Source organism: Puntigrus tetrazona, chromosome 19 (genome assembly GCF_018831695.1).
Source record: "Puntigrus tetrazona isolate hp1 chromosome 19, ASM1883169v1, whole genome shotgun sequence".
In the NCBI taxonomy this organism is placed as follows: domain Eukaryota; kingdom Metazoa; phylum Chordata; class Actinopteri; order Cypriniformes; family Cyprinidae; genus Puntigrus; species Puntigrus tetrazona.
Window position 1 is genome coordinate 563,152 of NC_056717.1, and position 20,989 is coordinate 584,140.

The 20,989-nt window shown below is 38.8% G+C and overlaps 1 protein-coding gene across 16 annotated transcripts in view; it reads left to right on the top strand.

Moving 5' to 3' along the window:
• adgrb2 (adhesion G protein-coupled receptor B2) overlaps positions 1-19,252 on the top strand; it is a 232,946-nt gene extending 213,694 nt beyond the window's left edge. For 7 of the 16 annotated variants that reach the window (XM_043217675.1, XM_043217678.1, XM_043217682.1 and 4 more), the window contains 5 exons: positions 924-1,669; positions 4,853-4,888; positions 7,241-7,354; positions 14,402-14,455; positions 16,661-19,252. In XM_043217675.1, the coding sequence (XP_043073610.1) occupies positions 924-1,669; positions 4,853-4,888; positions 7,241-7,354; positions 14,402-14,455; positions 16,661-16,837 (1,127 nt within the window). In that variant the 3' untranslated portion in view covers positions 16,838-19,252. The other 9 variants (XM_043217685.1, XM_043217683.1, XM_043217684.1 and 6 more) reach the window with 9 other exon arrangements.
• Positions 19,253-20,989: the final 1,737 nt, after the last annotated feature.

Consider the following 20,989-nt stretch of genomic DNA (forward strand, 5'->3'; position numbering starts at 1 on the left):
ATTCACCTCATAAAGAAAAAGGCTGTGTGCAGCGTTGGCATGGCAGGTTTATTAAAGTCCACTCTTATATTGGTCCGTAAATTGAACATTATAAGAATAGAACCAATTTTTTTTTTTGCAGTTTTGTGGATTATAAACTACCATTGCTGCAATATCGACCATACAAAATTCTAATTAAGACAAAATTAATAGTTTCTTTTTTATTTCCTTTTATAAGTATGTTGTTTTAAATATATGTACTTGTTTTGTATTCATTTCTTTTCTTTTGCCTTTTGGACTGAGTTATGTTGGTTGTTAAATGTGACCTTATTAATGATGTATAATAGTAGTAGGCCATTATGGCTGATGGTTTTTGTGCATGACTTCCCTTCCTAACCCTACCTAATTCATGTGAACTCCTACTGTAACACCTCTGGGGCACCAACCTTTGCAACCGTCCAACTTCTGCATGCAGAGAATTCTGGATAATAATTCACCTGCCTGAAAATGTTTGTCCTTTCCTGCCCTTACTGCCTTACCTTTATCTGTTCTTTTGACCTCTGCACTGACACACTCCATTTCCATGCACTGTGAATGAGCTCATTTTCTTTTGTCCCTTTTCCCATCATTCCCTCCACCGATCACATTCTCTCTGCACCCACTCAAATCAATCTTGTTTAATCTGTCACTGCTTCAACCTCTCTCCAAAACATCTGGGCTGTGTACCTTTGGGAACTGCTGTGTAACCATTTCCGATCCCACCCCTTTCCTTTTCTGTCATGTATTGTTTCAGCATCCAACTTTATGATCAGTTTCTCTCTCAGTTCTTTGCCGCTCTGTCCATCTGTGTGATCTTGTGCACTCGACCTGTTTCTGTATCTTTCTTCCTCCCCACTTCTGTCTATCTGTTCTCTTTCTCTCTTCCTTTCTCCTTTCTACCTCAGTCATCTTTAAGGAGGTAAACACCTGTAATCCTGCTACCATAACTGGCACGCTATCCCGCATTTCCCTGGATGATGAGGACGACCCCAAGTTGGCAGCACACCAGGAAGGTGTTAATTTCAGCAGCCTGCCTGGGAACATTCCACCCCCTAATCTCCTGGTGCAGGTACCTCCTTTGGGTCCGCTGAATGAGCTAAGCGAGCAGCCGCTAAAGAAGGAGGTTAATGTGGAGCAACAAGGTCAGCATCAACGAACTGGACCCATCTACCTGTGCACTGAGAGCGGGCTGGGATGGGCCCGACCAAACCCTTCTTCTACCCAGGAATCAGCTGGTGGTGGAGGTGGGGAAGGGGACTACATGGTGTTGCCACGTCGGACAGTCAGTCTCAAGCCCCCACCTCCAACGCAGGATGAGGGGAAACCCTTAAACATTACAGTAGACGATCCTCCCTTTCCTCCACCCCCTTCACCCATGACTCTGCATCCAGCAGAGAGTGAGGCGTACCCTGCAGACTTTGCAGCTGTGGACCACATCAGCATGAACTTAAACCGCTCCTACGGCACGCTCAAACAGTTGCCGGCCCACACCGGGCACACGCATTCCCATACCAACACCCATACCCTGCAGGTCAAGCAGAATCGACCATCTGTCCGGCAGATCCTCACTTCTGGAACAGTGGAGCGCACCAGAACCCTTCCCCGCAACCTGGGCAGTACCAACACCAGCCTCTCGGCTGGATCTTTGGAAGTAAGTAAGGGTTAAAGAAGGGATTCATTCTTTCACAATCTAAAAGCATCACTGCTGAATGTCCCGGGGTATTTTGGAAGACACCTGCAGTTTGCAGTTTTGGCGAACAACCTAGGAGCACAATAGTGTTGTAATCTCCCAGTATTCTTGCTAGGAAAAAGGGAACTGAGGACCACATAGCACACAGAATCATTATGGCAGGAAAATGTCAGTTAGATCTGCACAAAAACATCACCAAGACAAAACCCAGCATGAATGCAGCAATTGCGTAAAAACATACCAACCCAAACACACAATCACCAGACAATTTCCCACTAGTTCTCTGAAAATGAAAATTGTCATATTTCCCATGTCATTCTCAACATGTATGACTTTACTCTGTGAAACACAAAAGAGGATATTTTAAAGGGTTTTTTGAAAGTCGGAGGGGGGGTTCACAACAACACTAGACCCCAAAGTAACATCTTTTCTGTTCAGCAGAGGAACAAAAGTCAATTTGAAATAAGGGAGAATACTTTAAAGGTGTTGTTACAAGAGTGAAATAACGAGGCTAAATTATCTTATTAGTAATGTCTCCTTTCATTTCGGGGCTGGATGATGCTACATCATCTGTAGTCCCTGAGACACCATACATACTGATCATCTAGCAACTCTCTCATCAGTCTGTCACAGGAATGCATTCAGGTGTGCCTTCTATACCCACAGTCCCCTGTCAACATGATGTTACACAACTTAGTGACTGCATCGGTGTGTTTATATGTGTGTGTGCAGTTTCTCTTCTCTCTATAATTACACTACAGCCCCACAAGGAGAAACAGCAGATGGTGAGAGAGAAACAGCCAGAGGAAGTGCCTGAGAGAGCCTACACTCCTTCATTAACGGACACAAAACCTTCCCTCTCTGTCTCCTACACATAGTTCTTGGGGCTGGGGCATGAATTTCTAACTAAAGTCAGTTGTCAAACTTAAAGTCAACGTAAAATGTGTTTTTTTTTTTTTTTTTTTTTTTTAGCTCTTACCAGCCAAAATAGGGTATTATACGGCAAAATATCAATGAATGGAGGTGCTTAAGCATGGTCTTAGGAGGTCAAACTAGTATTTGTGTTTTAATGTTTTCTAGCAATAATTTTATCAAATAAATCACAATAAAAGTCTAAAATATACTACTACTAATAATCCAGAAAAAGGGTTATAAGTAAGGCAGGATAAAATCTTCCATACCTTAATCCTATTTATTTATGGCCTAGTTATTTTGGAATTAAATGCTAACTGGTAATCTTTGGATTTCCCTTAATTGAAGAAAATTATTTGCTTGGTTTTGTTTTTTCATCCTTGAATACCTCGTTCAGTCTCAAATGAATCATATTATGGAAGCAAAATATTAATTTCATGTTGACTTTAAAAATCTAATTAATGCTTTGACAGCTGACCACCTATCAAATACAGTAAATGTTTCTCGTTCATTATCCATCTCTCTGTGTCTTACACACTGACTCATAAGTGCCTGTAAATGCAGCTCAAGTTACATTACTTTCATATCAGTCATCAAGCTGGAAAGGCTGCATTTTTGCTTTTCTTCTAAAGAACTCACCAACTCAAGTTTGGTGTCTTAAGGTTGGACCACTCAGGGGAAGGTACCTAAGTACTGATATTTTATTGGGCTTGAACACTGGTGGGGTCTGTAGTGCTTTGGCTTCCTTTCACCTCACTCACCCAGTGACACCTGAAGTAACTTTGTCAACAACTAACTTCTTACATCAAAAAAAAAGTATACATTGTGACTCATCCTCCCTTTGTGAGTAGCATAGTAGCATAGGCCCGGATCTTGACTGGTTTGTGTTCTGTGAGTCTGAGCTTGTGACAAATTGCCACAATGTGTACAGACACTATTGGTTAACTGTATTTGTGAGTGTTTTCCAAAGAACTTAAACTCCTTATATTGTGGACTGTCTCTTACATTAAATGTTAAGCTTCCATTACAACAGAAAATGGAAATAATTTTCACTTCAAATTGATTTACAGGATAGTTCATATGTTTGTGTCCTATTATTTGGATTAGCCAATACAATTGAAATGTGAGGGGAAAAAATCCTCACCACAATAGATCTTCACATTTTTTGTGACAGTTGTCATGTCACTGAGAGATACAGATTGGCTCACCCTGTATATGTTGCTATGACACAATGACCTGCAATGTTAGGTCATTAATGTGCTTGGAAAAGATAGCTAAGTAATCCCATTTCCCACATCTATACGTTTATAAAGGATTTTCAATCAGGTTTGTTTTGTTACCTTTAATGGAAGCTAGGTGCAGGTAACATGGGGAAAGAGTACAGATTGTTCACTGACATGCTGTGAACACTGTAACAATACAAAGCTGGTTGAAAATTTAAGTTTATCCTTTTAAGTCCTTTATTAAAAAAGTAATGAAAATAAAGATTCATGGGGCCTATACCAAACATTTATTGCTAATTGATCTGCTCAACTGACTCACCAAGAGGAGCATTAAGTTTATTTGAGACCCTGTACACTATACAAAGTGCAGAAGTGCAAACAAATTTTGTTAGAACTAAGCAAGTTCCTACTGAGCAAGTGTTTTTTTTTGTTTACATAAGATTAGAGATGTTTACACCCTGAGACATTTATTACATATAATGCCATTTTCTAAAAATACCACAGTTTCTGCTGTTTACATTATATGCAGGAGTTTTTATTTATTTTTAATCAAAAGCTCATATCATCATCACTTATGCTGTTTTGTGGATAAAAATCCTAGGCCTATCCGACCAGTGGCCTAATCCAGCCTGTCAGACATTTTCAGTAAAGATGCCATTTAAATTACAATTATACAACCCTACAATTATATCACTAAATATACTGTATTAGATGCAACCTGTTTCAGGTGTGATTTGAGAACATGGACACTTCTCTCATGCTGTAAGACGTCTGCCTTACACCCACTTGTTGTTGAAGGCAAATACACCTTTCCTGTGTTCACAGTGAAGTTTGGTTTCAATCCAAAGATAAAACACCCACTGGAAAAGCAGTTCAGTCAGCTGAGGGATATAATATGCTCACTGCACCTGCATGAGGCAATTGCGTCATGGGCGCCAGTTTACTCAGGTGCTAAAAGATGTGCAGTTGTGATTGATGGTGTCTTCTCTCCCCCTCCCCCTTCCCCCAGAGGAAAAGAGTACGGTACTCTGAGCTGGACTTTGAGGTAAGAACCCGTCCCCATCTGTCCTCAGACTGGTGTTTGTGCTTCTGTCCAACATTATCTAGAGATTTTCAATGGACTCATAAAGGAGCCAATGATAGTTGCTGCTCTGGTGCTTGTTTCCCCCATCATGCATTTAGTATTAGCAACAGTCCTATCCATGGCAGAACTGCTTAGTGTTTCACATGCCTTGATTTCTTAGGATTTCTTAGATTTTTTTGCATTGTTTCAAAATAGGGTGACCACATATTGCACTTTGATATATATATAGAATAGAGAGAGAGAGAGAGAGAGACTCCACCCCAAGATTAAAAAAGGTCATTATTAACCATGTCGTTTCAAACCTGTACAAGCTTTGTCTTTGGAGCACAATTTAAGAAATTTTGTATAAAACCTCAATCTACTATCAGTGATTCAACCTCAATGTTATTACTTGTATGGAAAAAAAACAAAAATGATGAGTTTATTCAACAATTCTGCACTGTATCGTCACTGTAGCTCCATTTTGAAGAGCATCCACTGGATGTACCCTTTTCTGTGTCAGTCGTGACATGCAAATATGCTTTTAGCGTTCAAATCAAACGCAAATAACGACTGACACAGAAGAGCGTACGCTGATCGCTTCATAATGTTATGGTCGAACCGCTGATGGCAGACGGAGTATTCAGAAGATGTCTTTCATACTTTTCTAGACCATGACAGGGTATTTTACTTGTCAGTGGGACAGTCACAAACCATTCTAACCCCAAAATTGTAGAACGATTCTGAGGGCCTGGCTATGGAGGGGGGCCCCCGAGGGGAAAATGCAATTTCTACAGAGGTGAACATGGTTGCAATTTCTACCACAGGGAAACTACTGGAATGAGATTTGTACGGAAAGCGTGCGCGATTTCTCCCAAGGGGGAATTTTTTTTTTACGAGGGGGGCCCAAGTGGACATGCTGTCCAGAGGGGGCCAGAAACCATAGCGGCGCCCCTGGATCATTTAATTCAGACAATGTTCTGCGTGTAGCATTTGAGAAATCTGGTCACCCTTTTTTAATAGGACATCTTTGCTATGTCATCACTGAGTGTGCTGAGTAATGACACCTTATACAAGTAGGATACGTTTCTGAATACAAAAGAATCAAGGCTGCAGAAACACTGAACCAGTGTAGAGCTCTGTAAGTGTTGAGTGAGTGGCATTATTGTGTGTGAAAGAGATAGACGGCATAATGAGACGAGTAGAGCCTGCACGTGTGTGAGTGAGGCAGCCTGGAGGGCACCTCCATGGAATGATCAACTGGCAGGATCCAGCAAATCTCCAGTCTAAAACAACCCAATCCATTTTCTCCAGAACACACTTGTGTGCATTTAAACCAGCTGTTCTTCAATTAAGTTTGAAAGCTTAAGTTAAGTTATGACTGGATATTTGCTCTCCAGTATGGAGGCATCTTCTCAAACGGAGGTATGTCTTGTTACTAACGCATTCAGATGCTTTTAGAGCTTCATAACCTTTTCCATCCTAGTCAGTGCTGCATGAGATGATCTCCCTCCTTTCCTGATAAACAAACCGAGGTTGACAGTAGACTAAAATTATTTTAAATGATTTATAATCATTTGTGCTCTCACAAGGATTCATTTTCAAAAGGATTCATATCCATGACAAAGTTAATTGTCATGAAATATCCATGACAATACATAACAATGTAGTGTATTTACTTTTAATTCATTAAATTCTTATAATATTCAAAATAATATTCAACTAAAATAGGTATTCCCAGTCTCCCAGCCTGGCACTTGTTTTCCGGTCAGGCTGAATTGTGTGTTTATGTGTTCTGGCACGTGTATTTCGACAAGTGGAATTAACACACAATAGCGTAATAAAGTTTCAAATGGGTGAATGTGCAATAAAAGATAATATATTTAACTTTGGTAGCGCTAAAATAAATGAGAACTTTGAAGTACAGTAAGCACTTAAAGAAAGCTAAATAAACCCCAACTTTTTTATTTATTTTTTTTAAGAAATACACCCTAGTACGTGGATGCTTGCACATGCAGTTCTGCGTGAACACCAGCTGTGACTACAACACAGCCCACCCAGCTTCCAACCACCTCCAAATAAGTCTGGGAATTGGTGGAAGTGTCCGTCAGTAAGAGATGATACTGACCAGAGAGCTTTAACATTATTTAATACCCATCAGAACCGATCCGTTTTAATACTCGATCAAAACACCACCCTTCAAGAGGATGTGTGTGCAGTTTTGCAGTTTAACAACGGTAGCCGTTAACCCAGCTCCTCCCTGGCCTGCCCTTTCTTATTTTTGCTTTTGTTTCTTTTTGTTTTTTGTTTGTTTGTTTTTCCCCTTCCTTACAGAAAGTGATGCACACTCGCAAAAGACACTCAGAGCTCTACCATGAACTCAACCACTCCACCAAGTTCCACACCATAGACAGGTATAACAGGGACCCTGCCATGTCCTCCTTCAAGGTAAGACCCCTTTAACCTGCGACCCCACATTTGATACCCATCCCTGACACAGTCAAAGCGTTCAGTTTATTAATATCGCCGTGTGTTTTCTAAAAATCCTACCTAATTGCGTCACAAACTCGCTAATGTATTACAGCAGTTTTAAAACAACAATAACCGGAGCTCTAAATTGTTTACTTGTGTTTACTTGGTACTGTTGGAAACGTCTTGGTTTAATGGCGTATCAGTGTCTTTAATTCTTTTTAACCTGATTTAAGATTACAGGTATTAAAATTCAGAAACGTTTTGATATTTAATATGATTCAAATGGATATGTTATCAGATCAATGAAAAAGGAAATTCTATTATCATTTATTCACTCTCGTGGACTTTAATGTATGAGTAAATTTTGTAAAAAAAAAAAAAAATTAAGAAAAATGTTATGTTTCACAGAAGAAATAAAAGCATACATGTTTGGAATGACGCGAAGGTGAATAAATGATAACAGATGTTTTATTTTTGGGTGGACTATTCCTTTAAAAGTAAAAAAAAAAATGCGAGTGAACAGTTTGTATTGTGATACTTGGATTTAAATTAGAAAAAAAATAGTTTGAAATGCACCTGGTGTTTGAAAAAATCTCATCTTTATCAGCACATGCACTACTTTCCATTTCTCCAAGCCTTGTGTTTTGTAAGCTAATTAATACAGTATTAATAGTTGGATCATATTTAGTCTCCTGCCATTAAGCTTCTTAAAGTACACCTGCCCGCTGCAGCACTGTCTCCTATCTGCTTCCCCTGGAAAGAGCTGACTGTTCATCTTTGCATTAGCTAGACTGCTGAATCTTTAATGTTCTATTAGCGGAAGGAGCATTGCACTCATCCATGCACCAGTGTCCAGAGGCTTTTGTCATTAAGATTTAAAAACAAATGCCCTGTGGAAAATTACCTGCCCGCAATTTGCGACAAGTGTGTACTTTGGTGGCATTTGCCACATGCTCACTCACATTTCATTTGGATCATGTTGTCTGCAGCCTCTGTTACAGCCTATTTCAGCCCATTAGATCCTTGTGCTGCATTTCTTTTCACCAGAGACGTGTCCTGGAGTGGCCCTGGCCACTGAAGCGATTGGTCACACCATAATTCTAGCCATCTCTTAAGTAATCATTGAAGATATATGTAGTGTTCTTAATAATGATTCTGGACCCTACATGGGACCACCCCGGTCAAAAACAGTCTGGACACACCACTACTGGAAAGCTTCAGACAAGCATTAGATTAGAGGTTCATGTACTCACATTACAGAGAATCAAATTGTTTTCTAAATGCTTTTCTAATGTTTTGACACTACAGAGTTCTTCTGCCAGCATTGATGAGTCATGATGCTTTTAGCAATCGTCTTTCGCAACTGCAGCATAAAATTCTTTTGATTTCATTCCACAGGTTTGATTATATTGACAATGCTGTAATTACAGTGATAATGGTTTGCAGGAGAGTTGAAAAGAAATGTAATTTTCACATTTGTAATTATTATAATAACTCAGTGCCTAAGACAATCAATTGTTTGGATTTGTTATTTAGGTCAGGTCCAATACGAGAGTGATTTTCCACTTTTTTGTCATAATTTATTTATAAAGAAGCGGTTTTAAAATGCATGATAATAAATGCAATCTAAAAAAAAAAACCATAAGTGCACTTTACAGGATTCTGCTGGCTACGTAACCTTTTAACACTGCATAACGTTCCCTAAAACCAGTCTACCTCAAGAAGCAACATCTACCTCAAAAAAAAAAACCTAATAACAGCAAACAAAAGTGCCGTACCAGTGGTCTTTAAACCCCTCTAACAGTCCGGCCGACTTCACAGGTTCCTCCTCCACCTCCACCACGCCAATCTGAGCCTTTAACACGGAGAATGAGCTTCGTTTACAAAGAGAGTCAACGTAAGCATGTCAACCAGACCCAGTATTCCCAGCCCCTTGTGGTAGGGCCCTGATTTATGAAGGCTCTCATTGGTGCAGTGTAAACCCCTCACTTTGTAGAGTCTAAGAGGTGTTGATGACTAAATGTTGGGTGTTTTTTCACATTAGATTGTGTTAACTCGGCGTGGAATATTCCCTGCAATGTTGTGATGTACTATTGTAAATCACACCTCCTTGCGTTGACATAGTACTTGTGCTGGTGCTTTTTTTAAACCCTTTAAGTTTTTATTTAAAACCAAACCGTACATATAAACCCTTATAAACCACAAAAACTTCTAATTAAATTGATCAAAATGTGCTTTAAAAGATCATAAACACAAGTACATTTGGCCACAAATCTGCGTTAAAGTGAGAATAACTTGATTGGTGTACGGTAAGTAAGCGCAAACTCCTCCAGCAACAAGGTGATACTGATGATATTAGAAGTTTGGTGGTTGGTGTGTGTGTGGGCCGTTAAAGAGATGAGTGCACATTCGGGAAAAGTCTAAGCCATTTTCCCCTCCTGTCTTATTCTAGACTTTCCTTTTATCCCATTGGATCATTTTAACAGCTGGTGAGAAAAGTGAGCTTAGTGGGGTCTCTAACACATCCAAATGGCCCCTTCCAGACACTGTCCATTTCTTCTAATCGTCTTTCTCTCTCTATTTCCCTCCTACATACGCTGACTTCAATCTCTCGTTTGTAGCACGGGTACGCTTCATCTTTTTTTTTTTTTTCCTATGGGGACAGTGGAGGCGCCTTAGTCACTTGCAGTCCGTTAAATTGCTTGTGTTAGTGCGAATGGAGCTTGATGCAGTTTGAAAGGCAGTTAACCTCTAAGTGAAGATGCTGGCTGGGCTGATAGCTGTAGCGGAGGCACCCCATATGGTCCCAAATGGATGAAGGACTGGTACCCTGTGTTCAATCTATTCATGCTAATGGGGATCCTACAAATGAACACAGCAGGGAACTTGAGAGCAGAGGAAGGCAACAGTCTGGCTCTTGAAATATGTATTAGCTGAAAACTTCTGCTCTTACACCCACTGACTGTTTTACGAAAGAGTAAACATCATAAATACATGCACAGAGTTAGAAATAATGTAAGATTTGAACAATTCCCTAACCTAAAGTGTTAAATGAATGCACTTATTCCACATAATGTATGACTGATTCTTTAAATCATGTAGTATATTTCTGTGATTTTATTTTTTTTTCTTATGAATGGTGATCTTAGGAATTTGATTACAAAATCATGAACTTTTCTTAAAGGTAAATATAAAAATATAAATTGCCGTATAAATGACAGCTTAATTGTAAATTAATTTTAATTTAATGTCAAATTTTCCACCACATTTGATTTATTATGTGTGTGTGTGTGTGTGTGTGTGTGTGTGTGTATATATATATATATATATATATATATATATATATATATATATATACTGTTATATAACAGTATATATGCTGTTAAAATAAATTATCTTACTCATCTGTAATCTAGACAGCATTGCTGTTTTTCTTTTTTTTATTTAAAAAAATATGATTGCAGCTAAAATATGTATCCTACTTAAATTACATCTAGGTGTTAAAGGCCTTCATTTGCAATTAGAAAGTTTAATCCAAAGCGTGATTACATTCTGCGACCCCTATCAACTAGTACTACTCAAACGGCTTTCTAGTATAAATGGCTCATTAAAACTTTCAAAACCCTATAGCGCTGATAATATATAGTATCATTCATAGAGTGGTCTCATGAATCTAAAATTGTAATTGTCATGCTTTAAAGGTTACACTCTGAACATTTATCAGTGCTCACACAGTGTGTTTGATTCTAAGTATGCATTAGTGTGCATCTGTGAGTGTTTACCTATTCTTAGCGTGTTTGGCGATGCCTTGTTGAAACTGCAGTTTAGTGTAATTACTGGTATCTGAGCCCAACCGTCAAGTTCAGGTGTTTGAAACGGTTTGCTACAATGAGGAAGAGTATGCTTTCACCCTTGTCGGTTTTCTCTCATAATAGTTTCCACATTTACTGGAGCTTCATCCCTCTCGGGTATTAATTGAATAACCAATATTTTGCAATCTCGTGCCTTTTGTCCACACAAAATTAGGCCCAAAATTATATTTTCTTTACAGAGCATTGTGTTGAGCGAACCTGAAGCAGATGCACCATCAAACAGCTTAATGAAGGGGCTTAACGCTGGAATGGGACTCTTACAGACGCGCATACACACAACAAAATGCTAATTTGCAGTCTGTGCCAATTAAGACATAATTAGTGAGATATGTCATGTCTGCAGATTTCGCCATGTAGGACTTTCTTCCTGCTGGATTGTAGCGCAGCTCATATCTGGATCATGGCATAGAAGGGATAATACTCATTTTCGTGACAGTTTTGTGTCTATTTTGCCCTTTTGTGTTTTTTCTAACATTGCACTGAGTAGAATAGATTACAGACTATTAGCGGAGCTGACATAATGCAGTATAACTCAGCAACGTCTGTCATAGCAGAGAGACCGGATAAGGCTTTTAGCGCATTATCCTTTATACATAATGTATGACTTTATAATGGAGGGAACTCTGAGATCATGTATGCAACGAAGGTGACCGTATATATCAACATTTATTGTGGTTATCCGATTATATTTAATGCTCCAGGAGTGTGGAAACACGTTCCACTGAAACCAACCGTCTAGTCTGGACAGTGTTCCCATAATTCTGGTCTTTTGTTCTGGGTTGGAGACCCCAAAGCTCACTAAATATATTTTTGTGTATAAATGTAAAAAGGAGAATTCACCAAAAAAAAAAAAAAAAAAAAAGCTGCCTGTTTCAGCACGTTCACTAAAGTGATTATGCAAATTGTGTGTAAAATTGTTCTGATTAAAATTTTACTCAAACATAGCTGAAAAAGATAGTGTTTGGCATAATTTGCATGATTGTATCTTTTGAAAGGTTTTCATTGTCAAATTTTGCACAGTGCAGTGGACCGCTGCAATCTAGCGTACTTTAATCGATTGCCCCGATCCAGATGCCTGAACTGTCTTTAAAATGCTGAAATGAGACGGTTTAAATGCTCTTCTCTATCATTTGAATATCTCATAATGAATTGCCGTACCCAAAAATGGCAATACTAAAATTGTTTGGTGAATTCGCCCTAGACACTCATCTCTGACAAAGGCCTTGTTGTTCCGTCCCGCTTCTCATTTTGCGCATCGATCCACTGTACATTATCCACTATGCATATTTTTGTTACGGGTTTTCATTTATTGCTTATTTTGTGTATTGTTGCTTTTTTCATAATGCACTGCTGCCCGTCTTCGTCTTTCCTTGGTTTGAAACTACATGTTTTCTGTCATAGTTTGACTGTAGCCAGGCAGTCAGCAGACCCAAGGGCGACAAACAAGACAAAGGTAACAGAAAAAAAAAAAAATCATCCGGAGAGCAGTGTGTTTGAGCCATAGAGTCACAGAGAGTGTTTCTTTTTGTTCCTTCCACCCTATAGTCTCCATAGAAACTTCTAGACCAGTACAGAACTCCCACAGCGACTAAACTTGCTCTCCCCTGCTGCCCTGCTGCTGTAGACACTGCTCCTTTCACATCTTTCCTTTGCTTCATTGTGCAACAGCTGACTTCTTCTCTGACCTGTGTGTCCTCATTCGTGTGCTGGACACAGACTGTAGGTTGTGCTCACTGCTGTGTTGCTGTACCTTCCTTGCCGTCTTCACACGCCTATTACCAGTTCTCCGATCGAGAGTGTCTTTGTGTAGAAGACGTGATGCAGTTGTTTAACTCTGTGAAAACATAAATTGGTGAATCTTTCTTGGGTCTAAAAAAAAAAAGTGATTTGAAAAATACTTTAATTTATCTGTATCCATTAGTGGAAAAGAGAAGGGAGGGTGAGGGAGACTGTTAAAATCTGTAAGAATCCTCTATAGGGACTAGGTACAAAAACAGTAAAGATAAAATAGCTCTTTTCAAAAAATGTACCAAGACAGCATTTTAACGCTTGTAGGTGCACTCCTGGTGTGAAAGCTATATCAGATGGTAAGCAGCTGTCCTGTCTCCCAATATTTTTCATTTTGGATCAGCATGGTACAGGCAAGGAATCAATCTCTTAATTGTAAGCGCAGTGTAATTTAAATACCTTGGCAAAAGTTGCTAGTGTATTGCATCTTTAAGATGACGGGCACAGATGCAAGAATACAGATTAGCAATATATTTAATTCAGTACTGAAAGATATTTATCACAAATTCAGCGTAGTTCAAATGAGATGTTAGCTTAGCAATGTATGTAATATGCAGTCAAGAAAAATGTAATTGATTTCTAAATAAAAACTGTTGGCATAGCAACATGGTGAAACGCTACAATGTATCCATGAATGAGATTAAGACATTTGAAGTGGATCAAAACATTTCATCAAAGTTGTCCTAAAACATAAAACCATAATGTGTTCTTATAGAACAACTTTGCTGAATTATTTTTTTTTAACCACCTTCAAATGTTGACTACGGTAGTTAAATCTTGAAAGTAGCTATTATATTTAACTGTTAGCTTAGCTTTGTGTTAAAAATACCAAAATGTATCCAAAATCATGTTCAAGAAAAATACAATATATAATACTATAATATACTATATATATATATATATATATATATATATATATATATATAATAAATATATATATAAAATCTTTTTAACTGCTTTAGATGGTAGGTAGCAGGTTTATGTCTCATTTTCACAGAATTGTCTTCTCTTTAGCGCGCAGTGCTAAGTTTCTTCCTCTGTGCTTAACGTGGTTCATATATGCTGAAGTTAGCAGCCTCCTCTCTCGAGCATAGCGTTGTAGACGTTTAAGTCGTCTCTGTCTGTCTTTGTGCAAAAGAAATATGGAGGAAAGGAGTGCACTTGCCTCCAAAATTGAATCCATAGACTCCTCCATCAAGGTAACAAAAATTCAAACAAACATCGCTTCCCCCCAGACATGTTCAGTGACTGTGATCCCCCTCCTTTTCTCTCTTTCTCTCTCTCGCTCTGTCTGTCTGTCTCTCTCTCTGTGTCTCTCTTCCTTTATTTTTCTTTCCTCCCATCCTCATTTTTATTGCAACAGAGGGAAAAGCGATGGAGCATTTCGTCTGCCGGAGGTGAAAAGAATTCTTCGAGTGTAAGTAGAAAAGGCCTGACAAGGAGAGATGGAGAAAGCTAGAGGAAGTGAAGGAGGGTTGTTGGGAGCAAAGCGATCAGGAGGAAGAGAGATGGAGGGGAAAGGAAATACGCAAGAGCAGCACAATCGCGTTAGCATTCTCTTAGGAATAAAGTCGGGCTCCTCTTCGGCATTAACAACACTTCTGCTCGACAAAATGTTCCTTCTTCAGCGTTTAGCATGCAAATTGGCTGCCAGATTATGCTTTTTGTATCCATTTTGCCAACTGTCAGCCTGTTATATTGGGTGAATTATAATCAGGCTGCTATCGCCCCCTCGTGGCCGGAAACTTGCTCACACGAGCCTACAAACTCACAATTAGTTATTTATTTTAGTTTAGAGAGCAAAAAAAAAAAAACATGTACAGTTTGCTGTCTACTTGAAAACTGTCGTAGCGTGCATGTGTGAGTTTAGTGTGTATATGTGTTTGTGTTCACATTTTCCATTTCCATGGTAACCGTTAAACCCATCCACACAGCTCAAGTTTAAGCCTCCTCCTTTACAAACACGAACAAGAGGAAGGCAGAAAAAACGTATTCTCAGTCATACCCCAGACGAGTCATTTACGTGGTGTTTTCCAATCTCCCCGATCCGTCACACATGCAATCAGCGGGCGTTTGAGCTGAGGGGGAGCCGACAGCAACCCTGTAATTGATCGCCTCAAACCTTTCGAAATATGCAGGTTCATACATCTCATTTTCAGGGAAGCTCGGAATGGATTTGAGAGGAGGGGGAACTGCAAGATAAATTTGTGAAGTCTCAACAGAGTCCCCTTCGAGTGTCCTGGCTGTCATTTTTTTTTAGATATTCCTACAATCCCAACTTCATATTGCCCCAGTCTCTGTGCGATTAGATTAATCTGCCCCTACTGTATAATGCAATTTACCTAGCATTAAGAGGCCGTATAGCTGTAGGATACACCATTAGCCTCAATGGGATGGGGAGTGTATGTGTTCTGGCCATCTGAAGTAATGAACACCTGGAATAGCCGGGTATAAAACGCAGCACAGACCACCACTAATGCGGGTCGCTCCATATGTTGTATAGACAAGTTGTAATGTAGCAAGACTATAAGGCCATTTAGTCTTTATGCTGCTGTTGAAACGTGCATTCAGGCGCATTAAATGCGAATTACAAATGCCCGAGCACATTTCCATTAGTTACGTTCCAGATGAGGTAAAATGTTGCTTTTCAGTCTTCCGATGCTCTTACCGTGTCTAAAAATGACCGTGGTAGTTATGTTTTCTGCCACAATACTGTAGATAAGAGTGACATTGTTAGAGCACTGTGAAAAAAAATGGATATAACGGTGGCTAACCCCAAAGGTGTATACGTGTGTATAGTATATTTTAATATATCGTTGTTGTTTTTGTTTGCTTTTTATCTGTAATGCTGATCAAAATAGTGAAACAGTAATGTTGCGAATTATCACAATTTAAAATAACTTCTATTTTGATAAATTCCTTTTGATGGTAAAGATTTATTCTCAACAGTCTCCAGTGCCTAAAATGATTGGCTGCTCAATAAATATTTAGTAATATTGTCATTTGAAAACCGTTTAGCTCCTTTTTTACAGTATACTTTGATGCGTAGAAAGTTAAATGGAATATCATTTATTGAAATAGAAGTCTTCTATAGTATTATAAATGTCTTTACTGTAACTGTTCATTTAACAATGCAATATAAGTATTCGTTTATTTTAAACACTTACTAGAACAATAGTAAAACATAACTTTTAAATAACAGTCTAGATAACTTATGGTTAGCCACCACTGTAATAAAAAAATAAATACATTTTTAAAAATAAACGCACATGGTTGAGTCATTTGAATAAAGTTTTAGAAATTCGCCTTACAATCCCTGCTGAGAAAAATATATAAAATAAAAATCTAATCCTAGCCTAAGCTGGTTGGCTGGTCTACTTAAGATGCAAGTGGCTGGCTTTAGTTGTTCTCCCAGCCTGGCCAAACTGGTTTTAGACCAACAAAAAAAAAAAGTGGTCAAAATCCATATAAAACCAGTTTGCTGACTACCTTAACCCGGTTTTTTCAGTAGAGCCACTCTTTGTCAGAGAATAGTTGAGGTTAAAGGATGTGATCAGTGTTTATGCTCTGGTTTTAATAGTAATTTTAATTGGAGTTTTCTTCTGTGTATGTGCATATTCAGGACAAGTCCACCACAGACGACCAGCGATCCTGGGACAGCTTTAAGACCATGACCCCTGAGCAGACGTGTGGCTCCAGCGAACATAAGGACAGACTGGAGTTACGCAATAAAGCCTGGGACACATCCTCCGCCAACACACCTGACACATCCGAAGGAGACTTCCAGACTGAAGTGTGAATAGAACACACACCCACAACAAACTGAGAGACAGCTAAACCCTCTTACGTACTCACGCTGTCAGTGATCTTCAGCAAGACGTGTTCTAAAGGATTCTGTACTTGTTTACAGGTGTGAGGACAGACCAGAGATGAAGAGTGCTCTATTCTATATTTTCACACAGAGACATTAAAATGAAAGAGTGGGGCCTGGAGAATATGGTAAAAAAAAAAATTTTAACAAACTGTTTCTGAAATGTCTTGATTTTACTCCAGAACGGATTCTCTTTCTCCTGTTTGATGATTTGGGAATTTAAAAAATAATATTTCTGCACCCTTCTTTTTATAGAGGAACGAAAAAAATCAGTACTGATGATTCGCACACAGTTTAATAACCCCTTAGGGTTTTTTTTCCTCCTTTCTGTCTTCTCATTCCTTGGATGATTCAAGTTCCGTTTCCCTTTTTCTTGCTTTGTTTTTCGGGGAAGAGGGAGGGGAAGTTTTGAAAGTATTCATTAATATGTGCCATCCTCTGCTTTTTTTTCCCTCTGCATCAGACGTACTGTACTGACATGCTTTTTTCTATCGTTTTGTTTAGAATGCTTGTCCATCTTTTTATTTTATTTTCTAAATGCTTTTTCTATACCTAAACTTCAGGTATTTATGGGAGGAAGTAGGTCATTTCAAGGTCATAGTAGGTCATAGTTTTTCAAAATGCTAGACGGGAGAAGATGTGCTATACAGTATGTGCGGTTTATCGTCAAATTTGCATTCATTCACACCAGGGAAGCATCTTTGCTCCATCTTTCACAAAACAACCAAAAGGATCCACATCCCAGTCATAAGAAGTTTTGGTTTTCCAGAACGGGCTTATCCAGTAAGAGACACACTTCCAGCTGAGAACGTTTCCGTTTTGAACTAACACGCAAAGGTGGTGCTACGTTTTCACATTTCCTCTCCAATCCGTCTTAACATTGTGCTGTACTTCTGCTCTTCCAAAAACGTTGTTTTCATTCGAAAACCGGTGACTACACCAGTCATCCAGAATTGATTCGAATTCATTTCTGCACTTCGACTGCAGAGTTTGACAGTTGGCTTAATGCTAAGCAGACTGCAGAGGTCATCTTTGCTAACCCGCTTCTCTTTATAACCCGTTCATTAGTTGTGTTGGCTGATGTAACTCCACACGGAGATGCGGAAAGCGAGAACGAGAGGGCGAACGAGGAAGAGAGAGGTGTGGTAATTATCTTGGGGGAATAACGATTTGTCCTGACATTTTCTTACTTGGCGCAAATTTCATCTGCTCAAAGATCCCTGAAGTCAGCATATCATATAGGCACAGATGGCAAGACTAGAGCATGCCATTTCAACTTTTGCAAGTAATCTGCACTAATGGGGAACATGGGCTGCCTCGTCCCTATGAAATATCTCCAGACTAGCAATTAAAACTAGTTTTTCGTCTCCTGTCTCATCTGCAGTCAAGAAAGGCCGAATATGAATCTCGTATTTGGAAAAGCAATATTCAATTGTCAAGATTGCTGTTTGTGATATTGCTTTTAACTGTTTGATGAACAAGGAGTTTTCTTTTGGATTAAATGTGTTCCACTAATGAAATAAATTTCTAAAGAAGGTCAAGATACAAAAACTGGAAGTACGAGGCCTGCTGGAGGGTATAGCACCTTTATAACACCGACCAATCGAATTTGAGTACCAGTACTAAATGCTTATAATACAAATTTTAACATTTGGACTTTCGATAAAGGAAGTGATGAAATGTTAAAAGATCAGACTATTTTAGTTGTACAGTTCGCAACCACGCATCTTTAAGCAAACCCTGCTTCATTTACAGTGCCTGTTTCGTCTTTGTTACTCTTTTGTCTGATGCAGTCATCGACCGTTTCAACATTTTGTCGCTCCACTCTGTTCCCGTCTCTGTATATGAGTGTTGGGTTTTTCATAGATGTTTACAGAGTCCTACTTATTGAAGCTGGAGAATTGCACTCCAGAATCCCACTACACTAACTATGTTTTGATCAGATTTATGTATTGCTCTTTAAAAAAGGAAAAAAAAAATCTTGAGAATGGCCTTACAGTCACATAAAATTTATGAGATATGTATTTTGAATATGTGCATTGTGAGGAGGATGATCGAAATGTTGGAAAATGACCAGCGGCGTGTGGAAGTATTGAAGATTGATTATGTTTGCTCGGACTTCCTGATCTGCAGGATGTTTTCTTCATGGCTTGACATGTTTGAAACTTTTGGATCCTCCCCCTGCCAGCACACACAATCCCATTGGCTAAAGAAGATGGCTATCTATCACAGAGAATCCTCCTTGCACCGTTTAAGTTTTTTATACATAAGATTGTACAAAGTAGTCCTCTACTGTTTTCATAGAGTGTCTTTTTATATGAAAATAAATTTTCAAACTGATAATTGCCCTTGTAGGGTTTTTCCTCCTCGTGGTACAGGTTTCCTAATCCCGTTGGTAAAACCCAATTAGGAGAGAATGGGGACGGCTGTCACATGTTTTACTTTGTAATTCACTGTTGTTTGCACTATTAATCTTTAACTTTGATATACATTTTCCACATTTATCTGCTGCAAATTAAAGTTGTTTTGAAATCTACAGCTTATCCCTAAATGTCGCTGTCAGAGTACATGGGGTGGGTTGTAAAACTTCTACATTCCTAGGACCTTCCTATTGCACTAAAGCTTCTTTCTGGACAAAGTTTCTTCTAATTAATGGAATATTTTTCTCAAGAAAATAATGGTTCTGTCAGGAACTGTTCACTGAAAGATTTAGTTGAGAACCAAATCACAGCAAAAAGTCACTCCACCCTGTTATAATGTGTTTGAAATACGTATGTATCCTGCTAAGTATACTACAAAAATGTTTGCATATTTATGTTCTTAAATGCCATGCAGTTGTGCTTTCAGTATAAACTGGTTTACTTACAAGTCTGCTAAATTGGAACAACTAATTTTGTACTTAATGCACTTTAATTGTGCGTTAGTAGAGCTGAATTGCAAATAAAGATGCAATGAAGGATATTGGATTTGTGCTAATGTAGAGCTATTTCAAGCATATGCATATCTTGCATTTAAAGATCCCCCATTAATAGTGACATTAAAACGCACTTTAGGCTTAATATTGAGAAAGTAGTACTCTAAATATAGTTTGCTTAAAATTGAGTGAAATATGTTATGATACTGTATGCCGGTAATAGATTTGATCTAAGTATGAAATAAATGTATTACTTTTTTACTAGGGTATGAAGAATTATTCTTTTGAGAGTTTTTTATTATTACTTTTACAGAGTCTTGAAACTTCTCAGGAGGATGTTGTTCAGGTATGATTGGTTGCAAAAAGATTTCGGTGTTAATGAAGGTCTGTATAATTAGAAAGTTATTTTCTTTGATACTAAATATGCAGGTGTCTACTGTGTGCTCTGTATACCCACGGGTACGACACCCAACAGACTCGTCTCATTATTAAAATTCACACTGGTTTTAATCATAAGTTATTGTGAAAGAAGGCTGTAATCATAATGCTTGATGCTGTGGTTTTGCAATCAATTTATTAGACTGAAAAGTACTTGGAGAAAAGAAACAATCAATGCTTTGGAGATACTGACGGAATAAATCTTCCTTGGGGTCGCCACAATTTAGCCCAATGATCAGAGCTCTGTTCCAGAACAATGGCAATTAGCCAGCGGTCCATTTCAATCGGTCTGTCTCCTGATAAGCGTTCATCAGACCATTTTGATGCTTGTCATCAGACCATATTTCTCCCTGATTGTTTCTGGAAGAAGAGAACGATTGTGTGTCCTCTGTTGTGCACGAATGCAAATATTCAGAGGCCCCTCGGAAAGCGCAAAGATTGCCGGCTTGATCCCCTCGTCTCTGCAGTTGAACTGCAAGGGCTTGTGCATCGCTTCTCCGCTGAGGGCCGTTTTGGCCGATTGCCTCACCGTAAATGCAATTGGCTTACTGTCCAATGGGCAGCCACTTGAAGCACATCAAGCCTCTGTGCTATCAATCCGATGTGCTATGCCTGCGAGTGATCTAATGCGATGGCTTTGAACGTGGCCTTCGGGGCCTCTCCACGACTATGTGGGAGTGGGACGAGTGGAAAGGTTGCTCTCTTCAGCAGTGGAAGATTCGTGTTCG